At 39.9% G+C, this 20,383-nt stretch overlaps 3 protein-coding genes across 4 annotated transcripts; 1 reads left to right on the top strand and 2 right to left on the bottom strand.

The window, feature by feature from the left end:
* Positions 1–1,482: 1,482 nt before the first annotated feature.
* Positions 1,483–7,026, bottom strand: lrit2 (leucine-rich repeat, immunoglobulin-like and transmembrane domains 2). 2 transcript variants are annotated; one of them, XM_017428431.3, is made up of 4 exons: positions 6,845–7,026; positions 5,843–6,627; positions 3,398–4,143; positions 1,483–2,717 (listed from the first exon to the last, which is right to left on the bottom strand). In XM_017428431.3, the coding sequence occupies exons 1-4, from the start codon at positions 6,952–6,954 to the stop codon at positions 2,691–2,693; spliced, it is 1,668 nt and encodes a 555-aa protein (XP_017283920.1). In that variant the 5' UTR covers positions 6,955–7,026; the 3' UTR covers positions 1,483–2,690. The 2 variants fall into 2 exon arrangements, with proteins under 2 accessions (XP_017283920.1, XP_017283911.1); XM_017428422.3 differs by having other exon boundaries at positions 1,483–4,143.
* A 723-nt stretch (positions 7,027–7,749) lies between these two features.
* Positions 7,750–12,426, bottom strand: lrit1a (leucine-rich repeat, immunoglobulin-like and transmembrane domains 1a). The gene is made up of 4 exons (XM_017431656.3): positions 12,049–12,426; positions 11,221–11,681; positions 10,109–10,414; positions 7,750–9,799 (listed from the first exon to the last, which is right to left on the bottom strand). Exons 1-4 carry the CDS (start codon positions 12,192–12,194, stop codon positions 8,733–8,735), a joined length of 1,980 nt encoding a protein of 659 aa, XP_017287145.1. The 5' UTR covers positions 12,195–12,426; the 3' UTR covers positions 7,750–8,732.
* Positions 12,427–14,538: 2,112 nt separating this feature from the next.
* Positions 14,539–18,122, top strand: rgra (retinal G protein coupled receptor a). Its single transcript, XM_017431668.3, has 7 exons — positions 14,539–14,915; positions 15,213–15,369; positions 15,720–15,841; positions 16,039–16,192; positions 16,426–16,543; positions 17,694–17,807; positions 17,962–18,122. The coding sequence occupies exons 1-7, from the start codon at positions 14,729–14,731 to the stop codon at positions 18,103–18,105; spliced, it is 996 nt and encodes a 331-aa protein (XP_017287157.1). The 5' UTR covers positions 14,539–14,728; the 3' UTR covers positions 18,106–18,122.
* Positions 18,123–20,383: the final 2,261 nt, after the last annotated feature.

Consider the following 20,383-nt stretch of genomic DNA (forward strand, 5'->3'; position numbering starts at 1 on the left):
CTACAAAGACATTTTTTCTTCTAAATTACTCAGCTTCTGCTAAAAATTAACATATGATAACAAAGTTCAGCAACATAAAAGCATCTTGGTTGAAGTAGAAATGTAACCTTGTTGCCTAATCAGGAGTAAGCAGAAGAATCAGTATGTTGTTGACTCAATGTGTTCCCCTTGGAGTGAGCAAACATACATTTTTGAATACTTATATTTTCCTGCTAAAGATTTAAACTACATTCCAAGTACATTCAAATTATTTCAGTGTACATTTCCTACTAAATCTTCAACACAGTAAGGAAAAACAACTTCTCGTGTGTTGCCAGTTATTTTCATTACCAGCACAATAATTTTTTGAAAGTGCTTTCAAAAAATAGGCATGGGTTTTATTTCTTTTTTTTAACCTACAATGACCTTAACTGGAGCCTGGCTGAATGTTTAGTAAATATGTCACTCAAGAATCTCACACAAACCGTTTTTTTGCTGTCTTTTGCTAAGATGTCAGTGTTGGTTATAGCAACCATGGCATTGCACCAAAACACATGCAGATAATTTATGTCGACATCAGCTAAGCATGAACATTTTTAAAGTTACATAAAACATGAAATTTACAGATTACCCCCTCTAATCCAAATACCAACTTGCTCATCTTTGTGCAATATTGAAATGTTGGCTAAAAACCAGAAGTCCATCTGCTCTGATCTAGTTTGGAATGACAAGATGTGAGTGACTTTTCTGCAGCCTGATTTTCTGCACATTTTACATGAGTTTGATCATGCAGAGGGTGACTGCACTGCATGTCTTGCCAAACACCTCTGCCATGCAGAGCTCCTGATCATCTCTTTGGAAGATAAATACTGTACTACTGAGCTTCACCTAATTCACAAACTTGCAGGCTGGTGATGCTCTAAAACCAAATAAGAAAAAATTAAAGAGCAGAACAAAAAGTATTCATTGTGCCATGTTACAGGTAGCCAGTTTGCTAGGAGAATTATGAAAGGAATTCAAAGCTACAAAGGAGCTCTGATGCTCTTCAACTGAATAGACTCCAATGAGTTTTAGATGCACAGCAAATGAGTTTCACTCAGATATGTTCAATGGTTTATGAGGTATTTTGCTAACAGATGGTGTTGACTCTAACAGTAAATGGCAAAGATCTTTGAGCTAAGAATGTGTGTTGTGAAGGACTCGCCAGTACTAGCACGCCAAATTTTAGCACAATATCTGTAAGATTAACTGAGTATTTGCCAAATTAGCTGTGCTGGCCATCTTGAATTGGGTGACTTCAAAAGTTATTCAGTTGTAGATGTATATTCATTGATTACTAATTTGCTAACACTATGACAAATGAACACAAGCACACAGGCATGAGATAAAAACACTATCCTCTCACATTCAGTGGGAATGGGGGATTGGGTTTCATCTTTACAAACTAAAATAAAAATAAAATTTGACATCACCCTGTGTTTCACACAGTGGATAATTATTACAACAAAAACAGCACCTTTACCTTCAACATCATAAAAAAGATGCATATGGGTTCTCAAAGAAGAAGCTAATAATTTCTGCATGTTTGTTTTGAAAAATCCTGATCTTAAACAAATACCAATCTCTTTCTATTGTAAGAAACAATGAATGAAGATGGACGCAGGAGGTATGTATGATCTGATCATACAAAAATACATCATACATCATGATGATGAGAGAGGGTATATTGGAGAGGATGTCTGTGTTTGAGTATTATGTCAAATGAACAAAGCTATTGGCTGATGCATATCTGATGTACCATCTGTCCCAGTTGGTCAGAATGTGACGCTGTGCTGCATTCACAGAAAAAAAGAGGCAAAGAACTATGATGTGCATGTACAATGCAGGGACACACAAAGGATTAAAGAAATGTTGACAAAACTTTATTGTTCCCTAACAGAGATTCATCAGATGCATTCAGGTAATTGAGACGATATGAACGTGAACATCCCTGTGATCACAGTTTTCAGTCCTCACAGAATAAGATACTCTTCACAACTTTACCGATAAAGTCCATTTGAAGAATTTTTGAGTTTCACAGCGCTCATAGTATTTACTCTGTTTAGTTTATGACATTTTTAAAAATCCTTTAAAATCTTTATTGTTCTGAACAAAGAGTTTCCAAAGAAGAAATCGTGTCTACTCAGTACACTCAAAAAATGTTCAGAAATGTTCTGGAGCACAATAAACTATAAGTTTGACGGTAGTAGCAGGAATTAGCAAAGATATATCATAAAACTGCTGCATGAATGCTAGGGACACAAAATGCACAACACATGCAGAAAATACCTACATACAAAGAAGGATTTAATGTAAAATTTGAAAAATGACATTTCTTTTTTCTTTTTTTTTTAAAGAAAACAAAAAATACATTTCTCTTTACAAAATCTATTTTTTTCATATATCAGCAGAATAAATTAATAAAAGGGGTGACATTTAAATTGGTAGAAACTTTAATATATGTGTTTCCAATCCATCACATCTTTGAAAAAGATTGTTACAGAAGATAAAGAAGTTAAAGCAAAAGCAGCTTTTCTGAATGAAGGAAAATATCCAGTTAAAAGATGTCAGGACAGAAGAAACATGTTGTGTTTCTAACAGAATCAAACATCTGCACATTTCCTATAATGGTGAAAATCCTTGAATTACATCGTTGCCATAAAGGTCATTATTCACATCTTTCCGACAATCTCCTCGGCCTAGAATAAAGGAAGAAATAAGATTAAAACAAAGACATGTGATGGTGTCTGTCCTCTGAATATTAAAGGTGATTTTACATTTTGTGAATCATTTTTGATCCTCTACTCAAGGGCTAAAGGAAAAATCAGATTCCTAAGTAAAGGAAAACTAATTAGATAAATTGTAAATATATTATTCTTCTTATTTTAATAATTAAGAAAAAAGATCAAATATTACTTCATTTAATACTTTAATAGAAAGTGTGCGGTAGGTTGGAGGATGTATTGTGGTTTGCTTCTGTTACACTGTACTCAATATAAAATCAGAGTGATATATGTAGTAAATTTCAAAGTTCCATTAAAATGTACTAAAGATTTTGAATTTCAGCTGAATGTCAAACTGGTTTGCTCAAAAAAAAGTAATTTTGTAGTTGTCTTTTTCTGCATCAATGACTGTTGTGAAAATCTAAATGTGTTTTAGGCCACATGAATGCAAAAACATATTAAATTTTAAGCTCTTAGACTTTTAAATGTACTATCTGAATTAAAGTCAGCACCACACTTCTTTCAAAACTGTTTAATACTGAATGAATGCCTTTCCCTTTATATTCTCTGTTCATTAAAATTTAATATAATTCGGCTGTGAGTCTGCTGTGATCAGCTTTGCCTTTATGCAGCATGTCATCTGACCTCCTCCTCACCTTCCTGTCTTCACTTGAATCTTTATTGACCAGCCCTTCATCGCTGGCGGCCTGTAGACTGTCGAAGGTGCCCTGCCGCTCTCGCTCCATCATGTGGGAGTTGCTCTCTCTCTGTCGTCTCTTCCAGGACTCCATGATCACCTCCAGACAGGCAAACCTAGTGTCGGTGGTGCAGGCGTACATGCCTATAGGCACGGCCAGCACCATGGCTAAAACTATCACCACTATGTGAATAAGCTTCTCCCTCTGCTCCATCTCAGTGATGTCACTTCCTGTCACAAACATGATACACTGGCCTGGGAGTGGCATCCGGTTCTTAAGGGTTACACAGATTTCATATTTGGTGGCTGGCATCAGATCTGAGACGGAGTAAGAGTGAATCCCAGGTCCAATGTAGGTCGTTTCTTTTTTACCAGCATCTGCACGGCCAAAGTGGATGGTGAACCACGTTTCTGAGGGGTGTTCCAGGGCAGCAAACCACTTGATAGCGATACCACGCACTGTCTGTTTAGCAATGCGAACGTCAATGAAGACGTTTTCATCTCCAGCTCCTGGTGCAGCTGGGTGACCTGAAAGGTGGGGTGACTGGCTGCTGTCAGCAGAGAGGATGTCCAGGAAGATACTGACTGAGGAGTTTCCTATGAAGTTCACTGCAGTGCAAGTGTAGACACCCCGGTCAGCTGCAGTGAGGGAGGGGATCACCAGCAGGGATCTAATGGTGTCATCAGCCACTCTTTCCTGAGATTCTGGGGAGATAAGAAAGTAATTCAGTATTACCCAAAAAAAACATTTGAATTTAAAGTACCGGACGTGCTACCATGCTCACTAAAAGAAAAGGCATCCAAATTATTTTATTTTCACAACGCACTGATCAAAGTGTCATTTAGATCTAATGCCTGAGTATTGTCATTTTTCTTAGATTGTTTTTCCAGCACAACTAGGACTGTACTGATGTAATATTCAATTGAAAAGCTGAAACTGAAAAAGTTTTCCATAACCAAACAGCTGGATCAAGACAATAAAGTTAAGTAAAAGTTATTGGGCACATAATTAATATTGTAATTTGTATGCCCAGGGACCCACACTCTCCTTCATCCTGACCTACAAATAACCATATACAAAAGTCAACTCTGTTATTCAGTTTCAGACTATTCATGTCTCTTATTTGTCATAGACTAAGAAGAAAACAGACCTTGTCTGATACTGAAATTGATTATTAGTAATTTGAGCAGTTAATCAGAGCCTTTGAAAAAAGGGGGAATAATAAATAAAGTCTCGTTTTTACACACTTAATGCAATGATTGTCAAACTGTAGTCACATCCTAACTGTTTCATTTCAGACCAAATTTCTAAAAGTCTGAAACTTTGCCTATATTTACAACCCTAATTTAAAAAAGTTGGGACATTGTGCAAAATGTAAATACAAACAGAATGTAACTATTTGCAAATCTCACAAACCCATGTTTTATTTCCAGTAGAATATATTAAATATGACAAATATTTAGAGTGAGAAATTGTACTTTTTTAAATAAGGTAGATTAAAGTTTGTGTAAACTTGTGAACTTCTGTCTATCTTGACCTCAGAGATTCAGACTCTAAAATGGTCTTTTTATACCCAGTCTTCTTACTAACCAATGAATCTAATTCACTGCAAAATGCTCCTCCAGCTGTTTCTTATTTGTACCACTAACAAACTTTTACAACTTTTTGTTGCTCTTGGTTCATCTTTTTTTACTTATGTTGCTGCCATAAATTTTAAAATTATCTAACTTTTTAAAAAAGGTATAATTTATTAGTTTCAACAATTAATATGTTTACTATGTTCTGTTGTGAATAAAATATGGGTTTATGAGATTTGCAAATCATAGCATTCGGTTTTATTTATATTTGACACAATGTCTTTGTCTTTGCAAATCTGATCATAAATACCTAGAAAAAAATATAACACAGGTAAAGTCCTGAAGTCATTAACAGTTCTGTGTATGTTTTAGCACCAATGTGACTTTTGGAATTTATGTGCATGTCTTCCTTAAAAAGTCACAAAGTAGCTTTTTAATTTATCTCATTAACTATTTGATATTTGATCTTTGTACAACAGAGAGATAAAAAAAATCAGGAGCAGAAATAAAGACTTATTAGTTTCTATTTTAGTTGATATTTTGAAACATTTCCTCTCTAAAGGTCAAGTGAAATGAGCTTTACTTTGTAATGACCCAACTTTATGCAAACAGCTGCGCTGCAATTTCTAATCATCTAAATCAACTGTGATGATTTAGGGCAGATTGGCAGAGTGGTGGTGATTATTTATAACTGTGTGCCAAAAAATGTAAACCTCCTCATCTTAAAGACGCATTAAAGAGATCTGTGATTAAAAATGTAAGTTTAAGTATCTAATTTGTTCAAATTCGTCGCCTAGGGGACACGCTATGGACATTACACTCTTACCATGAAATCCTCTGATTATCTTCAGGCCATATGTCCACCACACGGCGGGCTCCGGCCTGGCCTTGGTGATGCAGTGCAGGGTGAGGTTGGAGCCCTGCGGCAGGCTCATGTTGGTCGTGGAGGAGCTGACAGCGGGCTTCATGCACGCCAGGAGCTCGATCTCATGGAAGAACTTTCCAGCCCTAAAGTCCGGCCCTGAGCAGGTCAAGTAGGAGTTCATCAGAATGATCGGGGGGCTCAGGGACAAGACGAACTCCACGAAGCCCTTCAGGCGGCAGTCGCACAGCCAGGCGTTGTCGTGCAGAGCCAGGACGACGTTCGGCCCGGACACCTCCCGTTCCTCCGCGTTCTGCAATTTTTGGTAAAGGGGCCAGTTCTGAAAGACCTCCCTCGAGATGACCGTGAGCCGGTTGAAGGACAAGTCTAAGTATGTGAGACCTGGCAGGAATTTCAAGGCGTGTTCCGGCAGGACGTCCAGCTGGTTGTGCTTCAGGTCCAGGATCTTCAGAGACGGCGTGTCCTCGAACGCTGTCCATGGTACTGAACGCAGCTTGTTCCCCTGCAAACGGAGCTCGGTCAAGTTCCCCAAACCTTCCAGACCCTTTGAGTTTATAAGAGTAATATCATTAAAGTTCAACCACAGGTTCTCCAGGGAGGTTGTTTGTGAGAATGCCCCTCTGGGAATTTCAGTAAAGTGAGATTTCTCTATGCGTATTTTGGTCAAATCATCTGGGAGATTCTCTGGTATGGCTCCAAACGCGCTCTCCTCCATACATATGAGCGACCTGGGATTTCAAACATGATCTGTATGTAATTAACAAATTACAAAAAATGATAATTCTCTTTGATACACAAAGTGACGCGTTAGGGTAACAACCTGAATCGCCAAATTCCAATTTAAACAATTCTCGGCTTTATTTTTTTATTATTATTCATACCACTGACCTACTCCATCGACCCAAATAAACAGGTTAAAAATAAACACATTGAAGCAGGTCTTACCTTCCGTGCCGGTCATCAACACAGCTGCACCCGCGTAAACACCGAGCGGAACTTTCATACGGCTGAGTGCTGAACACAACTACAACAAGAAGGTAACAAATTGTGTCCATAGTCTGCGGAAATTCCCAAATTTGAGGCTTACATTCGTACTAAAGAGCAGCGCGACAGACGAGAGAAGCCTATTAAGCTTAATCCCTGACATACTGAGCAGGAACAAGTGACATCTAATTCTTGGGAAAGACGTGCGTGGTTAACACTTTACTGTGCCTCAGTCAGAGGCAGCTGCCTTTCACTGGAAACCACGGTCTATCGGTCAGTGCATTCTGACTGCTGCTTCCGTAAGAAATTTACCATGAAGTTATAAAAGGCTTTACAGAAAGAAAGAAAAACACACGAACTTCACGTTTGCAAAATCACGTGTTTTCACATGCGAAATATGTTAAATTAGCATGACACATGTAAGACACATGTTATGTAAACACGTTTTGCACGTCTTTCCAACTTATATTTGAAACAATAAAATAACCAAGGAACTTTATATATGGAAAATTACATGTTTTCACATGTGAAAAAAGTTCAAATAATAGCACAAAACACATGTTTTGCACATGTGACATAGATGACAGACGTGTTTTGTACATCTTTTCTTATGTAGACTTGACCTCTCCTAAAGCTATAGCCCCCATTACAGATCATTTTACCTATTTAGAATAATCTATTACTGAACTCAGATCTGGTCTCTTTAAACAAACTGCCTGTCATCTAATTCCTTCGAGCTTTTTAAATTCAAGCCTTTTGTGATGTGTTTTGTTTTAGTTGCTCTGATTCAAACTATTTTGTTAAACTAAAATCTTTTAGTAAACATCTGAAAGTGAACAGTGAATGATTGCGGTGTAGTACAAATATACAAACACAGTATTGTTACTCGGTAACTTGATATAAAAGTTTATTTATTTATTCAAATATGATTGGAATGAACAGATCTACATTAAACGGTGATGCATCTATTCCGCATTAAATGGGTATTTCACTATGTTTTTCATTGCTGGGAATAAAAATATCTAACATTTCCTTTTACTTGTTCTCTTCCACCCTTTTTACATTGTGTCGTAGTTCAGTCTTTTCTGTACTTCTCTCCAGCTCCAGCTTCTCTCCGTTCACCAGTGTTGAACCATGCCTGTGTGTATATCTTATCTGTGAACTTATGACAGATATATACAGAGGCACAGGATTAACTCTATATGTAAGTGTGCATAATCCAAGAAATATTTACAAGTCATACACATACATATATGATGGAAACATACAGTATTTAACATTGAGTTCCCTTTAAATCAGGTTAGGTTGAAAAGGTTCCATTTTCTGCTGGGATATGCAAGTGCCATAAAATTAATTTACAGTGTTTGCTATAATCTGACTCTTTTTTTTCTTACAGGCTTTGTGATAAAAAAACAAACATTCTTTTACATGTAAAAACAACTCTTACTTTTCATGAGTGAGCATGTGTGCACTACAGTTCAGGGAGTATTCATCTGCAAGAGATTTTCTGGAGTTAAATGAATTTTCAAACTGATATTTCCATTATAGTGCAGCGAGCAAAAGTCCTTTGATAGAAGTTGGCTCTCTGTGGTGGTGGAGTTGGTGGTGTTATCCAGCTAGGAGGAACCGGTGGAGGGGAATTCCATTGTGTGGGTTTATGGGAGTGAATGGGAGGGGAATTGACATCAGGATGTTGAGCAGGGGCAGCGTATGGGTAGTGATGGGGATGTTGATGTGGGTTGAAATGAGGGCGGTGATGGGGATGTGGATGGGTGTTAGGTTTTGGACTGAGGTGCGAATGTGTGTGAGGAAAATAATGTGGAGCGGGAGCCGGAGCTGGAGCATGATGTCAGCAGAAGTACTCATTAGGCTGTCCCTCTATCTTTGCTGTAGACTCTGAGTCCAGGCTGGAGCGGGCCGACAGCAGCCTGTTGGACTCCTCTGGGTTCAGTCTGTTTAAATACTCGCCCTCGAGCCCTTTGGCCTTTGTGCCGGGTGAAAGTGTCTCAAAGGTCACATATGAATCTTGAATGTCCTTTGATTTCTTTCCCCAGTACTTCTTAATGCGCCTTTTCAGGGCTCCGCAGCATACGATGACAGTGAGCGGGACTGCAATAACACAGGCCACGGTGATCACAATCACATTAATGAGCTTCTGGGTGCCGGTAGCACTCGCTGCTTCATCAGTGGAAAATATCACACACTGTTCTTTCTTGGGGATCAGCCCCTTCACACACACACAGGCAATGTACTTGGTCCTTGGCACCAACCCATCAATAGTAACCCGGGTCTGCCCGGCTCCAACATTGATCTTTCTCATGTCCCTCTCTCCAAACACTGCATACAACACGCTGAACGCTGTCGTGTTCTTGGCTTTAGGGGCTCTCCAGTTTAGAGAGATTGTATTGTCTGTGTCTCCCACCACCTTCACCGAGCGGACCACCCTGTCAGGGTCCTGCTGCAACGACGAAGCGTTGGCCGACAGGTTACTCAGATTTGTCTTCTCCAGATCCAGCAGTGCATCAGAGTTGGAGGAGGTTCCTGGCTCTTGGGTGGCTCTGTCTGTCAGACTGTAGCCTACTAGTCCAGGATCAGAACCAAGACCAGGTATGAGGTCAGCTTCCATGGCAGGCAAGGTTGAAGGGGTGGAGGTTGGGACTACATATCTGGCCACCAGTTTCTCCTGGTAGGCTGCTTTGCCCATTTGATTTGGCTTCTTGACTTTAGCTTTCTTGTCTGTGTTGGTCTGGTTTCCTTCCAGTTTTGGTGAGTTAGACACCATGAGAGAAATGACAGCCTCGGCATTCCCCGCATAGTTTGTTGCCTTGCAGATGAATTTCCCTGAATCACGATGAGACACGGCCCGGACACTGAGGATGGACCAGGTGATTCCCTCTTTAGATGTTTCCTGCTGGACTGTGGAGGCAAAGATTGAAGAATATACTTATTGTCTAACAAGTGCAGATTAAAATAAAAATAAAAACATGAGTTGAAATTCAATTAATATCCCTGCATAATAAGTATCAGGTGATGACACAATGTTGCATTTATTGATCATCGTGTGTAGCATAACTCCCTGTGACATCCTCAGCTGTCAGTCAGACTTACACTGAACACAACTCCAGTGGCAGCTCTCTGTTTAATTAACAGCAGCACTGCACAGCATACAAATCGTCTTATCTCATCCACAACACACATTACGAGCCATCTCAGCTGCCAACTCACCTGTTCCATTAAGGATTCGTCCATCTGCCCTGCGCCATGTCAGGTCTGGAATGGGGACTCCGATGGTCCCACAGCGGAGCAGCACATTGTTCCCAACCGCACTCCGGACTCGTGCCACTGCAGTGTGGATTCGTGGGAGCTGACACTGCCGCAGCTCTGCGTCGCTGAAAAGGACTCCTGACAAACTTTCAGGGGCCGAACAGCGGAGCCTCGTATCGATGAAAGCCACAGAAAGAGAGGGAGACTTCTGGAACTGGACCAGGTCGTAGAGCCGGCAGTCACACACCCAAGGGTTGTCATGTAGACCTGAGTATGAGGGGCAAAAGTGAGGCTACAGGAGGAAGACGAGCGTCCAGATGTGTGCAAAGTGAAAGAGCAGCATGCAGATGGCTGCTGTGGATGTCATGATTATAATCCTGTAAGAGGATTGATATTTAATTCATAAACTACTTCATGGCCATGATTATGGCAATAACAATGATGATGATTATGGTGGTAGGTGAAGTAGTTTAGTAGTCAGGCTTTTTGCCATTTTACTCTCTGATTGTTAAGCAATACAGCATCTGGAAGAGCTTTATGTCTGCTTTTATTTTTAGCAAATACTGCATTAAGTGAAGCAAAAGCCCGCTGTTAGAAAATGTAAAGAAAAAAAAACATAAGTTACTTGTATTTAACCCTCTATCTCTCCTCAAAAGAGAGATAGAGAGAGGTAGAGAAGCTGTTGTAACTTTGGGTCAATCTGACTCAAAGTTAAAAAGTTTTACTAATATTGTATGTCAATGTCAATGAGAAGTTTGTATTCCTTATTTGGAAAGTATCATTGGAAGCTGCCTGCAAATAAGTTTACTAAATCTAAATTTCCTTTCGGGTATGCTATATTTACTGAGCAGAAATGGCTGTTAGTATTAAACTGGGACATTTAGTCTTAATGTTACCCTCTACCTTTGAAAAAATACAGCATGTTTTTGATCATTTTTGTTTTTTATCAAGATAGCTGATTATCAAAGATAGAAATAAGGATTTTATATCTCTGAACAAACTCATAATGCACAGGAGCTCCAAATAAGGCATAAAACATTTTAAACTGGAACACAGGGTGTGCTGTCCCCTACCGAGGATCATCTTGGCGCTCTCTGGTCCTTGTGTGGGTTTAGCAGCCAGCCAAGTGGACAGCACCTCTGCCGGCAGAGTCACCAGGCTGTTACTGGACAGATCCAGGTAGGTGAGGTTCTTGATGTAAATTGTGGCCTCCGCGGGCAGCGAGGTGAGCTGGTTGTTGTGCAAATCGAGGAGTCTGAGGCTGGCCATGTCCACGAGAGACTCCCAGGGAAAGGCAGTGAGGGCATTCCCATCCAGACGAAGCTCTTCCAGGTTGAACAGACCCCGGAAACTGTCCGGGCTCAGCGCTGACAGCGTGTTAAAGGACATCCATAGGAATTCCAGACTGGAGAGGTAGATAAAGGCTTCACTTGGAATCTGCTGGATGGACGTCTTCTCGATGCGCAGCTTGGATGTGTCAACCGGGAACCCAACAGGCACAAGAGATATCTCTGGGTCATTGCATATCACGCTCCTTAAAAGGGGGCAAATGACCCATTAAATGAAAATACATCAGTTGATAAGAAATAATTTACATAAAAAGTGCATCAAATAGGCCAGAGGAGGTGAAATGTTGTGGATTATAATTCAGAAAAAAAATCCTAAACAGGTTTCTAAAAGTGCCTTGGAGCTGTAATCCTGTATTAAATAAAATTGGATCAACATGGACTTTCTGAATTATTTTTGTGCATGTGTAGAAACATTTGTACATGAAGAAAAAACTGTCCTGAATGCACAAACTAAAACACATAATTGTCCATCTTTTTCCTTTTTTTTTAGTTAGTTTTGTTTTTTGTATGGGAAAAAGGCTAGAAGTACTTTCTTTTGGACAGTTTTCTTACCTGGCCTTGGATCCATCACTCAGGTTGTGGTAGAAACAGCTGCACTGCGAAGGGCAGCAGCTCACTGGGGAGAAAAGTTCAAACGTGGCCACGCCGAGCCCCAGCAGCACCAGGACGGAGAACATTTTGGCCCCACTTTTACGCATACACCAGTTTGCCTACATGCGCCCTGTTTGTGCCTGCCTGAGTCAGAGAGAATTACTTTTTCCCCCCCTTTCATTTACTGGACTATCATCCGCATGGCTTTGTCCCGCCGCTTCGCTGCCCCATAGTGATCAGACTGCTGTGAATCCTGAGATAAAAAGGATAGACAAGGATTAGCGAAAAGACTGGCGTTCGTTTCAACTGGATGTGTTTTGCATCCCCGAATCTGATAGGCTGCACAGAGACGTCCCTATTTATTATCACGGGGAGAAAAAAAAACACTTCCGAAATAGTCATAATCCACTGTGATGCTTTTTTTTCCTCTCTCTCAAATGTTGCATGTTCATTTCAGCCCTGACGTGACTGTTAAGCTGTAGGCAAACAATGCTGTTTTACCACAAGGTGGCCCCTAAATCACAGTCTGTGACAGAGGCAGTGATGGTGGAACATTTAAAGTTTAGGCTAGACAATTTTTATTTCTTATTTTTTATGAATTGTGATTTTAATAAATACTGGATCATTTTCAGGCTTTTTAAGTATAAATATGTACTGCAGTCATTTGCATTGCCTGGCATTTTTTTAAAGAAGATCATAGCAATAAAGAAAAACTATAACATTAATTAAAAAGTCAAAATGCACAGCAAGTAAAATTAAGCAAGAAGTAAAATTAAGCAAGGATGAAGTTTGGGCCTATTTTAAGGCACAAATACTTGGTCAGAACAGTCTAATAAAGAAGATGAGACATCATAAGTCTGAGTCTAGCTTTGGTTGGTGCATGTGTCCACAGGTTCAAAAATGCCATTTAATTTTATTCTCTACCAGTGTGAGCAACTATAGAGTTGGTTTAATCCCGTAAAGGTCAGTGTGTCTTTCAGAAGTTGATTCGCTGCACGAAAAGATGTCAACAAAACAAAGGTTGACATGATTCAGAGGGCCAGGCCACAAAGGATGAAGGATTAAGATACAAAACACTGTAGTGCATTCTGTTTCATATTCGCAATAATTACTTTGCATCCATCAGTGGATGGGTAGGATTACTGTCATGAGTTGAAATCTGTATGTCAGTATGAGCAGAGCTTATGCTGCCAAACATTTGGACACATATGGGCAAATAATAAACTCTTAATAATGGGAACAGTAGTGTGTTTTAAGCTGTCTTGCAGGTAAAAGCACACGACAAATGTTATTGCAATAATTCATTATGAACGCAATCTAGAAGTCCTAGCATTCCTTGAAGGAATGCATATCCATATCACCCGTCACTTTCCATGCCGGAGTTTTAGTCTAAAATAATCCTATCTAGAGAAATGAAAGAGTTGTAACAGTTTTGGTTAAACTCTGAAAATACCATTATGGGAAATCCCATGCAATGTTGTGATATCTTTCATGAAGTGTTAGTGCTTGGAGTATGTGTTGTAAATGACTCTCAGCTACTTCCATGCTAATATTTAGCTCAATGTTTGTAAAATTCACTGAGATGTAGGCGATTTTTGTGTTGGCTAAGATTGATTAGCTGTGGGGGCCATCTTGAATTGGGTTTGACTCCAAAAGGTAATCAGTTGTAGATGTACATCCAATAATTATTTTTTGAAAGTTTTACTAAAATGCATCAAGTGGTTTTTGTGATATTTTGCTAACAGAAAAATAGGGTTAAGTCTAACAGTTATTGTCAGGGTTTTAAGCAAAGATCTTTTACAATGTGTTGTACTTGGAGTTGTTGCTCAACTACTACCACAACAAATTGCTGCTCAATATCTGTAGCTGTTTCTGTGTTTTCTTATTTCCATTGACTCTAACAACCATCTTAAAATAGGTTGAGTCCAAAAGTCAATGAGTTGCAAATATCAACCCAATGTTTAAGTTCTGAAAAAATCTATAAAATCCATTCAGCTAACTCCAACAGTTAGTGGCAAAGTTTTAAACCCAGATTTCACTCGATCAGTTTGCGCTCACAGTATAAATTGGGCATGACTCTCAGCTACTACAACATCAAATCTTAGCTCAATGTCTTCAAAATCGCTGTGGTGGCCAACTTGAATCAAGTTAACTCTCAAATTGAATCAGTTGTAGATGTCAATCTAACGGTGACTTCCTAAAAGTCTTACTAAAATCCGTCAAGCAGCTTATGAGATATTTTGCTAACAGACAGACAAGCAAACACGTGCGCACGCGGATACAAGCAAAAACGCCGTCGCGCTTTCGCCTCGGGTGGCGGGCGACAAACATAAATAGCGATCCGCCAATGGATGGAGGCACGGTTTTCTCTGTTCTGATTGGTTGTTGCTTGCGTCCATGCAGACACCTGTTGGCTTCCTTAAAGCCACACAGGCGGCTGCAACAAATCCATCAGGCAGCCGCTGCATCCTCCCCAAAACGCCGAGGTTTGTTGTGTAACTAAACTGAGGGCTCCATTGTTGCGCATTAGACGTCCGTGCGGTTATGTTCATTAAAACATTCCTGCGCGGATTGGGGGCGACAGAGAGAAGGCAGAGAGGAGGGGGCTTTACATAATGAGCAGCGTGCTTTTTCACGTGTAATGCTCCTTTATAAGCGGCCTCTCCTCGGCCACATCGTGAGCGAACGGACCAAGAAGGGGGGCGAGAAGTCTGCGCCAGCCGCAGCTTTTTTTTTTTTACGCGTCAGGATGGTGTCGTCGCACCCTTTGCCCGAGGGCTTCACCGAGTTGGATGTGTTTTCGCTGGGCTCGTGTCTGCTGGTGGAGGGTGAGTGTGTTGTCTTGGAATTCAGCCAGGGATACTCCAGTGGGCTGTGCCCGCCGCGAACAGCCGTGACAGTGACTCCTCGGTCACTGGCGCTTTAAAACAGGATGCGATTGTTTCCGTAAAGTCACAAATTAAATAAAAACTCCACTCTTGGTGCGCAAACACACAAAGAAATGAACGCAGTTTGAACAGAGCATCTTTTCGTTTTGACATGTCATGAGCGCAGCCGTGCGCCCTGGCTGGCTTTCGTCCTGCACCCAGGATTTTGTAACCTTTTCGTTTGTTGTTCCACTAAAGGGCTGCTGGGCTTCTGTCTGAATGCGGTGACAATCACCGCTTTCCTCAAAGTGAGAGAGCTGAGGACCCCCAGCAATTTCCTGGTGTTCAGTTTAGCCATGGCTGACATTGGCATCTCCATGAACGCCACCATCGCAGCTTTCTCCAGCTTTCTGAGGTGAGTTAAGTAAACCCCAGCTTTCAGAGTGTAAAGGTCTGTGCACCTGAGGCCAAATGAGAAGTAATCTAGGGACATAAGGCTGTAGAGCTGGATAATAATAGAGCCAAATTTGTCACTGTCAGATGTTCAACCTGTTGAAGATGGAAGCTGCTGCTTTCAGCATTCACTGGTTCTGAAATTAAATACATATATTTGTATATATTTGAAGTATGAAAACTAAAAGCTGCTCAGATTATTTCAGACATCAGTTCTGCTCATGTTTGAGCAAGAAAATAAAGTCTCTCTCGTTGTCACGTCCTGCTGCCAGGAATTTACCATCTCCTAACAAGCTCATCTTTGGGCTCCAGGTACTGGCCTTACGGCTCAGAAGGGTGCCAGACTCACGGGTTCCAGGGCTTCATGACAGCTCTCGCCAGCCTCAACTTCATAACGGCCATCGCCTGGGACAGATACCATCAGTACTGCACTAGTAAGCTGACCCTCTGAGGTAGTACACAATGACTTGTGACCTGAGGAGACCAGAATGTACATTACTCTGGTATAACAAAGCTGCTCCAAAGGACGAGATTTATTCTTAAAGACTTCAGAGTGGTGCAGTTGCTTTTGCACGGCATTGAAAAATGGCAAAAGCACACAGTAATGTCGGCTGAATCTTGTTCTCGCCAGGGACGAAGCTGCGGTGGAGCAGCGCCATCAGTCTGGTTGTTTTTGTCTGGATGTTTGCCGCCTTCTGGGCAGCCATGCCCCTCCTTGGCTGGGGAGAGTACGACTACGAGCCTCTCAGGACTTGCTGCACACTGGACTACAGCAAGGGAGACAGGTACTGCACATGTGCAAACCGATTACTCTGAAGTATAATACTTCTTTTTCCTCACTAGACAATTTCAGTTGGCTTTTAAAGTGTGCTGTTTTGGACTTGACACAAACAATGGTACACATTTAAAGTCGAAGCATATAATTTGTTTGTGCAAAACAAAGCAATATGATAAGCAGCACTATCAATCATCACCACTGCATGTCCTCTCATATCTGGTCGCATTTTTCTCTCAACAGGAATTATGTGTCCTACTTGATCCCGTTGAGCATTTTCAACCTGGGCATTCAGACGTTTATTGTCCTGTCCTCCTACCAGGCCATTGCACAGAAGTTCAAAAAGACAGGAAACCCCAGGGTACGTAATGTAATAAAGCATGATCCACCAACATGATGGGATTCTCTTGTGAGGATTTCAATCTTTTCTGCTACACTAACACTGTAAACACACAAAAAAGAGAGAGCTTTGAGATTCAAATTGGCCACGAGGCAAACATTTGTGCTTGATTTGATCAAAATTTAGGTAAAAAAACACACAACTCATAGTTGTTTCAATCTAATAAACTAATGTTTTAGGCAGTGTAACATTCCAAAGTGATGAATAAGATTGCACAAATACTAGTTTGTGCTTTACAAGGAGCCTTAGTGTACTGAGAGCGTCCTTGCATGCTTGCTTTTCAGAGAAACAGAGCAGGCGATAAGAGGCGTGCTTGCTGTGACAGATATAGGTCGTTGCCACAGGGGAATGACCGAGTGTTTTAGTTAAGAATGCAGACAGGCAGTGGCTGGTGTTTCATTGACAAGCACAGTGTATGTGCAAAGTTCAGTAGAGGTCTGTGGGGATTTAATCAGATGACCCCACGTTATGTTGCATAAGCCCATTACTCACAGTCATCTGAGCTGGCTGCAGAGGCTTTCATTGCACAGTGTTGAGAGCAAGTATTCCACCATGCTATGCAGTAGTTTAGGCAATAAGTAATTTTTGTTGTTGTTTTTTGGTCACTCACTGACCCATATAGTGAGAAAAAACATGCATAAGGTTTAAGTCTTATGCACACATGGGTCTTGGCCTGAAGGTGTTCTTTTGTTATCTCTGCACAGACAAAAAAAAAATCATCTTGTGCAGCCAAAAGTTGGTTAAACTCAAAGAACCATTATTGAATACCCAGAGAGAAATGTTTCAACCTCTTTGAAAACTGGAACAAAGAGGGCAAGTGAGTAACTGCATGTGTAGACTGTGTCTGCTTCGACTTAAAGGATATAACAACCCCTTCACTCAGTCCCTTTTGTTCCAATTTTTTAGCTCAGTCATAAAGATCTTAACATACGCACACTTGTTCTCCCAGGCTTTATTCCAGACATGTGATTTGCCGGCAGGTGAAAACCCCTCGCGACAAAAGGCCTTTTTGTCTCTACATTACGGCTGATGGTTGACAAATCCTTCTTGTTCCGACTTTGTTTTCGTTTTCTTTCACTTTTTCTTGCCTTGTTTTCTTTTGGCTCTGCAGTTCAACCCCAACACTCCTCTGAAGGCTTTGTTGTTCTGCTGGGGTCCCTACGGCATCCTGGCTTTCTACGCTGCTGTTGAGAACGCCACCCTGGTGTCCCCCAAACTCAGGATGGTATGGACAAGCAGTGCATTCTTTCACACATAAAGTTTCTAATTTTATGAAGAAGCCTTGTCAGATTACCTAAAAGTTTTTACACAGCTGCACAAAATAACCCCACATTTGTTGCCTTTAAGCCCTGAAATCCTTTTTGTGCTTGTTTTTGCAGATCGCTCCCATCCTGGCTAAGACTTCTCCCACCTTCAATCCACTCCTGTACGCTTTGGGAAATGAGAACTACAGAGGAGGCATTTGGCAGCTTGTTACTGGGGAAAAGATTGATGTGCCTCAAACTGAGAATAAGTCCAAATAAACAAAGCTTACACTTGATGTTTCTGTCTGTGAGCGTCTGTCCGTGTGTGGTGTCTTGAGCAGTAAAAACCTCTTGTGTACATCTGTTTCCCATTGCCTTTGCAGCTGTGTTCCAAGAATATGAAGATATAATAAAGCAACATTGAGGCATGTTTAACTTTTTTTGCTGCTAAAGGTGGGCTAAATGAAAGCAGTTTCCCAAGAACAGTGCATATCTATCGTATTATATGATGCACACAGTAAAACAATAGATGTGGCTTTCATTATGTAAAAGTGATTTTAATTTTGAGCTAATTTTATTTAATGCTGAAACAGATTTTGTCCATGTTGAAGGTACCTCTATTTTTAAAAAGTGGCCATCCGAGATATATCTTTAGTATATTGGTATTCATTTTTATCAGAGGTTGCCTGTGGTTGAAGAGGAAGTCTCCCAAAATATATTTTTTAATCTAACTGATTGTGTTTCTTTATGATATTAGTAGACCTGAGGGGCAGGAACCTGTGAAAGAAATGTGAAAGTGCACAAGCCACATGAATCTTTGCTTTTTGAGTGATTTCTGCATACAGAGTAAAACTGCAGGAGTCCCCTAAACAAAAGGACCATTCTTAAATACACAGTCCCCACGATAAGTTGGAAATCAGTCAGTTGCCGCAGATTAACAGACAGATAAGAAACCTATGAAATGACCGTGGCTGCTTAATTACCTGAACAGATTTAATGCATCCTTAGATGAATTTAGACTCACTGGCTTTTTCTTGGGGTTTGGAGACACATTCTGAAACTTGAACATCCTATATATTACCTGTTTTACATATCAAAACAAATATGTTTTCTCATTTTTGCACAATATCTGACTTTGTGAATGGGGCAGTTCAGCATTTCATTGCATTTATTACATTATCGAAATTTTCACAGAACATTTTAAAACACCACTTGTCCATTCTTTTCTTATATAGTAATGTGCAATAAGGGGTGTCTTGTAACTGTGCTTCTAAATTGATTTATTTTGTTGCAGGAGCTGCTGGTGTTAAATGGATGTTTTTAAATACACGTCAACCAGAATATCTGCTTTGTGTTGCACACGTGACTCATTGCAAAAAGTAAAATCCAAACAGCACAAACAAACTGATGCACACCCACTCTTTCTAAACCGATTAATATTTTTAATCCTATGAAATTAAATATCCCTTTAATATTTGTGCTTTTAATGTTAGGTAACAATAATAATGTTTAATGTAATTATATGTACAGTGGGTTTTGTATTGTTAATGTTTTCAAAAATGTTGTTATTGCTTGTAAAGATTTCACTTCTGTCTTAAATAATAATAAAGTATTGCAAATATGAATTCTTTTGTTTGTTTTATTTCTACTCAAACAGTGTTGTTATCCATCACAACTTTAGTGACTGCAGTTACTGCAAAATAGGGTGGTAACATATATTTTGTATTTTCTGTTACTTTTTAGACATCTGTATTCTAACTGAGGATGCAGATAATTATTAGAAAATGCACCAGTGACCGTTTTAAGCAATTCCTGAGGCAGATTTTTTTCAAATCAAACCTTTGTATGCAAATATGTAAGTGTACACTCTCAACTATTAAAGGTTTGAAACTAAACTCTCCTCTAAAAATCAGGCAATGACGCTGAAAAAACGAGAATTATGTTTTGTCATAATAGTAAAACCAACACAAACACCACACTTCAAACAAAGTTTTGGAATCTGAAAAACTCTTTCAAGGCGCTACAGTAAAAACAAGCTAAGTTTCTTATGGTTCGTCATCATAAAACCATCTTTACAAGATTCTCATCAAGTCTCAGACTCTACAGTCCCACTTCATTGTAGAAACTGATGAATAAATAATAATAATAATAATAATAATAATAATAATAATAATAATAATAATAATAAATAAAACAACACATAAAAAAGTGTTCACCACCCCTTAATATGCCTCATCCACTAATTACAACCATCCAACAAGATCTCTGACTTTGTATTTGTTCCATTTTTCTTGTTTGTTTTATTTTTTCTTTTTTACTTCCTTCTTTGTTTCCCCCCCTTTTATCATCTTATTCTCCTTTATCCTCTACCGTTGTCTTCATATTTTCTCTTTTTCTTCCTTTTCCTCATCTTCTTTTTCCATTCTTTTCTTCTACTCTTTCCTATTCCCGTTCATGTTTCTTTTCTTTGTCTCTAGTTTTAAAAACAATGGATTCACTGGAGGAAGGAGAGGAGGAAGACAACAATGAGTCAAACTAGACACAACAATACATAGAG

This window comes from Kryptolebias marmoratus, linkage group LG22 (assembly GCF_001649575.2).
Source record: "Kryptolebias marmoratus isolate JLee-2015 linkage group LG22, ASM164957v2, whole genome shotgun sequence".
NCBI lineage: Eukaryota > Metazoa > Chordata > Actinopteri > Cyprinodontiformes > Rivulidae > Kryptolebias > Kryptolebias marmoratus.

Excerpts from the sequence above, each read along its gene's own strand:
- rgra (XM_017431668.3), top strand. The coding sequence starts at position 14,729 with ATGCTCCTTTATAAGCGGCCTCTCCTCGGCCACATCGTGAGCGAACGG. Across the intron at positions 15,842-16,038 it reads ATACCATCAGTACTGCACTA|GGACGAAGCTGCGGTGGAGC; the intron begins GTAAGCTGACCC and ends TGTTCTCGCCAG. Across the intron at positions 16,193-16,425 it reads GACTACAGCAAGGGAGACAG|GAATTATGTGTCCTACTTGA; the intron begins GTACTGCACATG and ends TTCTCTCAACAG.
- lrit1a (XM_017431656.3), bottom strand. The coding sequence starts at position 12,194 with ATGCGTAAAAGTGGGGCCAAAATGTTCTCCGTCCTGGTGCTGCTGGGG. Across the intron at positions 11,682-12,048 it reads AGTGATGGATCCAAGGCCAG|GAGCGTGATATGCAATGACC; the intron begins GTAAGAAAACTG and ends CCCCCTTTTAAG. Across the intron at positions 9,800-10,108 it reads ACGAATCCTTAATGGAACAG|TCCAGCAGGAAACATCTAAA; the intron begins GTGAGTTGGCAG and ends TTGCCTCCACAG.
- lrit2 (XM_017428422.3), bottom strand. The coding sequence starts at position 6,954 with ATGGACACAATTTGTTACCTTCTTGTTGTAGTTGTGTTCAGCACTCAG. Across the intron at positions 6,628-6,844 it reads GTTGATGACCGGCACGGAAG|GTCGCTCATATGTATGGAGG; the intron begins GTAAGACCTGCT and ends TTGAAATCCCAG. Across the intron at positions 4,144-5,842 it reads GATAATCAGAGGATTTCATG|AATCTCAGGAAAGAGTGGCT; the intron begins GTAAGAGTGTAA and ends TTATCTCCCCAG.